General features: G+C 60.2%; 1 protein-coding gene and 2 long non-coding RNA genes across 7 annotated transcripts in view; 1 reads left to right on the forward strand and 2 right to left on the reverse strand.

Annotated features, from left to right (window-relative positions):
• Positions 1–2,179: 2,179 nt before the first annotated feature.
• The window catches only part of MOB2 (MOB kinase activator 2), a 71,067-nt gene continuing 65,178 nt past the window's right edge, over positions 2,180–8,068 (reverse strand). For all 5 annotated transcript variants that reach the window (XM_032270559.1, XM_032270558.1, XM_032270560.1 and 2 more), the window contains exons 4-5: positions 3,998–4,122; positions 2,180–3,213 (exon numbers count right to left, since the gene is read on the reverse strand). In XM_032270559.1, the coding sequence (XP_032126450.1) occupies positions 2,897–3,213; positions 3,998–4,122 (442 nt within the window). In that variant the 3' untranslated portion in view covers positions 2,180–2,896. The remainder of the gene's footprint in view (positions 3,214–3,997; positions 4,123–8,068) is intronic.
• The window catches only part of LOC116544316, a 6,283-nt gene continuing 5,120 nt past the window's right edge, over positions 6,906–8,068 (reverse strand). The window contains exon 2 of the long non-coding RNA XR_004265882.1: positions 6,906–8,056. This is a non-coding gene — a long non-coding RNA (uncharacterized LOC116544316). The remainder of the gene's footprint in view (positions 8,057–8,068) is intronic.
• The window catches only part of LOC116544317, a 673-nt gene continuing 102 nt past the window's right edge, over positions 7,498–8,068 (forward strand). Inside the window, exons 1-2 of the long non-coding RNA XR_004265883.1 lie at positions 7,498–7,579; positions 7,743–8,061. This is a non-coding gene — a long non-coding RNA (uncharacterized LOC116544317). The remainder of the gene's footprint in view (positions 7,580–7,742; positions 8,062–8,068) is intronic.

Genomic DNA, 8,068 nt, shown 5'->3' on the forward strand with positions numbered 1-8,068 from the left:
GAGATGGGGAACCCTGAGCTCCCCCATCCTGAGGTCAGTGAGCAGGAACCCTGACCCCTCCCCAGCCCGAGGCCGGAGATGGGGAACCTGATTCCATCTGCAGCTTCTATCCCACTGTGCTACAGAAGGCAACACACTGACAGGCGCTCAGGATTAGAACACGGATCTTTTTTGGGGACCATATTGGAGACCATCATTCTGCCTTTCAGAACAGAGACCACAGAGACTGAGTGAGCCAAGGCTGCAGGTGGGACCGAGCCCACACCACCGAGCTCCCCTGCCTCAGTTTATAGGCCTCCTGTTCGGGGAGGGAAACTGAGGCTGAGGCAGGAAGGCTTGGCCAGGACTCCAGGTTTTGTAAGAAGCCATCCAGTGGAGGAGAGCACACAGCACAGTCCCCTCAGCTCAGGAGTAGGACGGGTCCACCAGACTCCCAGCTGAGCAGCAGGTGCCCCCGACGCCAGCCCTCATCCCAGCTGCCCAAGCAGCAGGTGGCCCCAAAGCCAGCCCTCATCCCAGCTGCCCGAACAGCAGGTGCCCCCGAAGCCAGCCCTCATCCCAGCTGCCCGAACAGCAGGTGCCCCCGAAGCCAGCCCTCATCCCAGCTGCCCGAACAGCAGGTACAACCGACGCCAGCCCTCATCCCAGCTGAGCAGCAGGTGCCCCCGACGCCAGCCCTCATCCCAGCTGAGCAGCAGGTGCCCCCGACGCCAGCCCTCATCCCAGCCAAGCAGCAGGTGCCCCCGACACCAGCCCTCATCCCAGCCACCCTTCCCAAGGGAACGTGTGCCCGCAACTCCCACATGCCCTGGGGACCCTGCAGCCGCATCCTGAGTGTGAGACCAGCATGAACACGAGCCCTGGACACCTCCTGAGGCCGTCCCACAGGCTCCACACATGCTCCATCTGAGGCTGCCTCCAAGGCTGCAGCAGGAATCCTGGCGTCCTCCTGGCCCCTCCAGCCCAAGTGGGGACGGCCCCAAGTCCCCTGCGCCCCCCCAGCACTCAGTCCAATCTTCTCCCCGGCCTCCGCTGAGCAGCCAGGCCCCAGGTTCACCAGCACACAGGGACCCAGGCTGTGTGCCCCACCTGCTCCCTGTGTCCTCGGCCAGGAGCTCCCTGCACACCCCAGCGGGGCCCTAGCCAAAGAGGCAGTCCCACCAGGCTTCCCCTGTCCTGCTCCTGCCCTCCCTTGCCCAGGGGCTCCTTGCTGCTGGTCTCTGCCTCAGGCTCCTACACTCAGCCCCTTCAGTCAAGTTCTGTGGGCATCCTGGGGCCTCCATTCTGGGGGTCCACACGAGAGCATCAGGAGACAAGGGTGGGTGACACCCAGCAGGCCTCTCTGGGAACTGGAATTGGCTCCAGGCACTGTACCTTGGGGTATGCGTGGATGTCAGAGGGGATGCCCCCAGCCATGTTCTGAGGAGCCCAGAAGCTGTCAGCTCTTGGGGTGGGAGGAGAGACAGGGTGGGGGAAGGGCCTCCGACCTGCAGCTCTGTCCCTGGGAGAGCCAAGAACCGGCCTGTTGGCCACAGGTGCATCCTGCAGGAGGAGCCCGAGGCCAGGGGAGCACCACGACCTGGGCAGGCCCACTAGCTACGTGGTGGGGGTGGAGCTGCCCCAGGTCACCGTCCAGCAGGCGCCATTGGCAGGGGCCCGTACAGACGTATGCACCATCCAGGCCCTGACCTGGGAAGCCCTCTTTCTGCTTCTCAGCCCACCCAGGCCCTGATAAGCTCCAGGCTTCAGCTTAGGGCCCCCCTCCCTGCAGCATGCGTCCACCCACTCCCAGGCTGAGGACATGAACCTGCTTGCCTCTGGGCCCAGCCCCTTGGCCACACTATCCCGGCCAGCCAATGGCCCCTGCAGCAGAGCCATCATTTTGGGCTGGCCCAGAACCCTTTGGAGAAGATGTCCCCAGCTGACTCCAGCCACATTGGAGGGTCCCCACCACCAGCATGGGGAGAGGCAGGCGGCTGAGGCAGCTGGGGAGAGCAAGAGACACAGTGTGTGTGCTTCCCCCACGGCACCGGCAGGCTGGCTGTGGACCCCCACAGGGAGTGAGGGGCGACTCTCCTCTGACCCCAACTCTCAGGGCAGCCTCCCGGGTGCCTGCTCCTGGGACTGCCCACAGTGTGGTGGGAGGGGGGTCACCGAGACGCTGGAAGCACACAGGCTCTGACCTGAGAGAATTCTTTTTATTAAGAGTGAACAGATGAACTAAGGTAAGCGGGTCTCGGCCTTCTGCTAGTGCAGCATCTCCACGCAGGGCCTCAGCCCCGTCCTGGCCCTGCCTGAGGACTGCACCATGGGTGCTCCTTGGGCACAGAGGAGGCAGCAGGAAGGGGCAACAGGAGCAGGAGCAGGTGCAGGGCACCCCGCACCCCAGGCCTTACCCACCTCTGAGCTGCCAACAGCCAAGTCCCTGGCAAGGCCGGGAAAGGAAGGGGCGAGCAGGGAGGAGGGGTCTCTGTGAAAGCAAGCCCCACCCCCAAAGCAGAGCAGAGACCCAAGTCTGCAAATCACGCCCTCCTGGGGGAGGCGCCCCCCCCAAGAGTTCCTCCTTTGAGGCCACCAGCACCCCGGGGAGGGCAGGGGCTGCACGGAGACCAGAGAAAGGAAAACCCCACAGAAGAAACTCAAAGCATCAGTCCCACGTGTCTGCGGAACGAGCAAATGGGCCCAAAGGCTCTTCTCTACAAACGGCACGCATCCATCCGACAGGGGCCGCAGGACATGGCCGGGCCATCTGCGTCTGTGCAGCCCACGCCAGTGCAGCCGGGGCCCTCTCAGACTCGCCGCACGCGTGCCCAGCATGTGTGCACGCGCAGGTGCACGGAGAGCACACACACCACCGTCTCTTTGCACACGTGCGCCCCTGTCCGGCCCGCGGGGCTCATCTCTCCTTCACGTGGTTCTGTGCTCCTGGGCCCCCGCTGCCGGCCCCGTCCCCGCTGCCCCCACTGTGGACCCCACCGGCCCCACTGCACAGCACCTCGGTGAGGTCGTCCATGACAGCGGTCTCTTTGGGGTCCAGCAGGTTGAACTCCCGGGCGAAGAGGATGAAGTGGACATACAGCGTGTTCAAGTGTCCGTGCAGCTCCAGGGCCAGCGTCTCCTTGAAGTGGGCCCAGTAGATATGTGCCAACACGTGGAAAAGGTGTCTGCAGATCTTCCTCACCAGGGACTCAAAAGAGCTGGGGAATTCTCTGCCTGGGGGAGACCGCAGCGTTAGAAGCTGCAGACGTCCCTTGGCCCCGAGAGAGGCCGGGCCCCTGGCACCTGGCCTGGTGGGTCTGGTGCCTGCTGCCCCAACCTGACCCTGCCAAGCTCCAGGCTGCAAAGCCCCAGCAGCAACAGCTTCTGCCCACTGGCAGCACCACAGTGCCTTGCCAGTCCCAAGGCCGGGCTGCTGAGGCCTCCCTGCGGGCTCAGCCTCCACAGCTACAGCTGCCCCGAGGGCTGGGCGCTCACTGGGCCGTCCTGGCCCTCCTCCTCAGGGAGGGGCCTGTGACTGGGCACTCGGGACCCCATGTCTCCCTGACAGACACTTGGAGCCCTCTCCCGGGCTGGGACGGAAGGGCGATGGTGGCACAGGCCCATTGTCCCCTGCCGTCCCTCTGGCAACACAGGAGTGCCGTGGAGCCCCACCAAAATCTGGACACGGGCTCAGCAGCTGCTCCCCGGCCCAAGCCCCCACAAGCTAGACAGTGACAGCAGTGTGAGAGGCAGAGACTAACAGGGACCATGTTTAGCTGTATGGCCCAGACGGCCAGGGAGACGGCCTTCGGCCCTGGCTGGGCTGACCCCTGCCCAAGGGCTCCAGCCTCGCCCCGCAGCCCAAGTGGCCCCGTGCTAAGCAGGGGCTGGGGCGGCGCAGCCACCACCCTCCATGCCTCTGCCCCTCGCAGCAGAGCCTTGGTCGCTTGCAGCCACGTCCTGAATGCCCGCTGTCCACCCTGTGGGAATGACCACCCAGTGCTGGAGGGGGACCAACCGTATTTTGTGGGGAACACGTCCTCGTCCGTCACCAGCTTCTGCACGGAGCTCATGACGAAATCGACGTACTGAGGGGCCGTGCACTTGACCTTCTTCCCCCGCTCATCATACCAGTAGTACTGTCTGTGGGGACAGAGACACAGTCAGGGGTGTGCCTGCTGCGCACCCACCCGGCCACTGGGTCCCACCCGTCCAGGTCATCTGCAGGCAGAGGTGGTGCCAGCAGCAGAGACGTGGCAGACCCAGGTGTCTCCTCCCCAGGCCGACACACTCCCCTGACGCCTATGGGAACCGCCCTGCACTCCACGGACGGATCAGCTTGTGCCATTGAAGAACTAAGCCAGGATCATGCTGGGGACCCTGCCAGCCACATGGCTGAACACACGTGTGATCATATGAAGGGGTCATCTTCATTTCCTCTGCTTCTAAGTGGCTTCAGTTGTATTCACTTAAACAAACGTGTGCTGTTTTTCTGTTGTATTTTAAAAGCAGAGAGGCTCCTTCTCCTCCCGGGAGGCTGTGTTGTGACTTGTCAGCCAGGCTCCACTCTCTGGGAGCACCCTTCTCACTGCTAGAGGCCAAGCCTCTCTCCGGGGGATCCAGGGGAGTGCAGTGGCCTCTGTGGGCACCTGCAGTCAGCAGCCTGGCTGGGACAGGGCCCACTCCGAGGTCTCTTGCCCCAGTACGCAGGGCAGCTGGTCCTCATGTGAGACTGGCGGCCCCCAAGCAGGCTGCAGCATCCCAAGGACATTGGAGACCCTGGGTTTGCCTCTTACTGCTGGGTCCAGCCATGACAAGGCTATGTTCTAGCTCATGTCAATATAAGGTGACCCCCAGCCCCTAACACCCCTCCTTCCCGAGCATAACACCAAGACTCTGGGCACCCACCTGGAGTCCACCAACACCCCCAAGGCGCTAGGCCTCAGTCCTCCAAGGCCATGCCCGCAGCAGCTGCACCGCAGGCCTGAACCAGGGTGCCCTGGGGCGATGCCACAGCCCGACCCACAGGCAGTGAACGCTGTGGTGGGACTGTTGACACCTGAGACACGCCAACACTACGGGTGGGGTTTCCTCCCGGAGAGCCAGCTCCCAGCTCACCACAGTCAGGAAGGGGCCACATGGCACGGAGCAGTACTGGCCACTGAGCAAACACCACCGCCACAGTGTGGCCACAACCAGCATCGCCTCCATGCCCAACCAGACCGACAAGGAGCCTTGCGGTGCCAGGCTCCACACAAACCGCTCCCACCCCCCTTCATCCAGCCACGGTTCTGCCTGGAATGGCCCCAGATGGGGCAGCATAGAGAAGGATGGACCCAGGCTCCACTCCAGAGGCTGCTCTTCTCTCAGCTGGCACCAAGCATTGTGCCCTGGATTCCAGAGCCCACCCAGCACCTGGGGAGACGCCCCGAGGTCCAAGACGGGGCCACTGGGGGTGTGGCGAGAGAAGCCATCCTTCTACCTGGACATGGGACCTCCGGTGTCTCTGGGCACCCCTTTGCTGTGTCCAAAAAGCCCCTCAGCCTGTGCACTGCAGGTCCAAGGGGGAGTCACCAGTTTACCAAGAGGCTAGAGGATGACACTGCAAGCCCTGCATGCTGGGACCCCGCCCTCTGCAAGAAAAATGGTGGCCAGGCCACCTCCCCACACCACCAGGGCCCAGGACAAGCCCCTCCCACACCCACCTCCAGAACTAAACCAGGAGCTCCACCCGGGCTCCACGCAGGGCTGAGTCAGGCCACAGGAGCTCCACACGGGCTCCACGCAGGGCTGAGTCAGGCCACAGGAGCTCCATGCGGGGCTGAGTCAGGCCACCCAAAGGGAAAGTGCAGCCCCAAAATGGACAGGCCACGAGGACGGGGACGCAGCACCCACATCTGCCTCTCAGGTGCCATCCTCCCCACAGGACGGCTCTATGGGACCTCTGCACCCACCTGCCCGCTGCAGGCCTCACATTAGGCATCGCCACTGAGCTGTCAGACCCTCTGAGAATGCAGAGACAACAGTTCTTTCAGCATCAGCTCCTCGAAAACTATGCGGAGGATGCACGTGTTTCCACTGTCCTGGGGTTCCCAGATGGTACAGGGGAGGCCTGGGCCTCCAAGGGCCAGGTTGAGGCTCGTGTTTCTGGGGAGGGGACCCAGTCAGGACAGCCCAGCACTCTGCAAGAGTCAGACACTGGCTCCAGGGACGCTGACACGGCACGCTGACATCTGACCACAGGTGTGAAGATTGGTCACACACAGTGGAGGTTAGAGACAGAAAACACTTCCGTAATCTAAAGCCCATAGAAAGCAGCAACAGGGACACTGTGGATTGTCCCATCTGTTCTGCAAGATGGAACTCTACTGTTTCCTTTTCATTTTACTTCTTATCACTTAGCTATTTCTCGTATATGGTTCTATGAATGAAATTGTATCCAAGTGTGCACGTATTTACAACCACAATCAGGACACACAGTGGCTCCCGTGGCCCCTCACAGCTGTGCTACTCTGCCCCCGGCATGCCAGGACGGCTCCTAGGGAATGGGCCGCAGGAAGGAGTTGTGCTGTGCGTATCCTCCTGAGCTGGGCCCCTCTCACTCAAAGCCACTGGGACACAGCCACGCAGTGGGCGTGTCAGGAGTCCACGGCTTCTCACTGCCCAGACACAGCCCCTGCAGAGACGGACACAGCGTATTCATCTGTTCATCCGTGTCCCTGCCAGCAGAACAGAGTCCCAGGCGGCCACATCCTGGACAGCACCGGCGTCCTGACATGCATGTGAGCAGGTGGACACTGTCTGCCCACGGCTTCAGCATGCGTTTCTCTAACTGCTAAAGACACACAATCCAGAATCGCCTCATCTGCCATCCTTACACCCTCTTCGGTGAACTGTCTGCTCGTTTATTCTGCCGACAGTTAACGGGACTGTTTTGTTTTCCTGCTGATGAGTTGTGTGAGTTCCTTGTGTATTCTGGGTGCCAGTCCTTTGGGGGATACGCAATTTGCAAATACTTTCTTTCCCATCCTGGAGTTTGTCCTCTTCAAAGTGTCTTTCTTGAAGCAAAAGTTCTAAATTTTGATGAAGTGCGATGCGTTGGTTCTTTTTCATCAGTGGATTGTAGCTTTGCTATCAATCCAAGAACTCTTTCCCTAATGCCAGGTCGTGAGGATTTCCTATGGCTTCTTCCAAAAGCTTTAAAACAGTTTTAGACACTTGCATGAGGCATGAGGGTTAGTCAGCATTTGGTGATTTTCCCAGCAGCATTTGTTGAACGGACTATCCTTTCTCCCTTCAATTTCTTTTGCTCTTTGCCAAAACTGAGGGCCCCATTTGTGTGGGGCTATCTCTGGACTCTGTTCCATGGAGCTGTGTATCTGCTTCTTCAATGCCGCACACTGTTGATTTCTACAGTTTCATACTAAGTCTCAAAAGTGTGAGATTCCTCTTTTTTTCAAAATCTTTGTAGCTATTTCAATTAATTTGCCCTTCCACATAAATTTTAGAACTGGTCTATGACTGTGCTGGGATTTTGCTTGGGACTGCACTAAATCAACAGATCAGTCTGGGGAAGAATCTGTTTGCAGTCATCTTCCAGGTGGTAAGCGCAGTGTCTCTCTCCATGATGGAGAGCCTCAGGTGATAAGCTGTGCGTCTCTCCATGATGGAGGCCTCAGGTGATAAGTGTGGTGCGTCCCTCAATGATGGAGACCTCAGGTGATGGATAAGTGTGGTGCGTCTCTCCATGATGGAGGCCTCAGGTGATAAGCGTGGTGCGTCTCTCCATGATGGAGACCTCAGGTGATAAGCGTGGTGCGTCTCTCCATAATGGAGACCTCAGGTGATAAGCCGTGCGTCTTTCCATGATGGAGGCCTCAGGTGATAAGCGTGGTGTCTTTCTCCATGATAAGAGACCTCAGGTGATAAGCGTGGTGCATCTCTCCATGATGGAGACCTCAGGTGATAACCGTGGTGCGTCCCTCCATGATGGAGACCTCAGGTGATAACCGTGGTGCATCCCTCCATGATGGAGACCTCAGGTGATAAGCGTGGTGCGTCTCTCCATGATGGAGACCTCAGGTGATAA

Source organism: Sapajus apella, unplaced genomic scaffold (assembly GCF_009761245.1).
Source record: "Sapajus apella isolate SASKATOON/1434 unplaced genomic scaffold, GSC_monkey_1.0 scaffold212, whole genome shotgun sequence".
NCBI classification, from domain to species: Eukaryota; Metazoa; Chordata; class Mammalia; order Primates; family Cebidae; genus Sapajus; species Sapajus apella.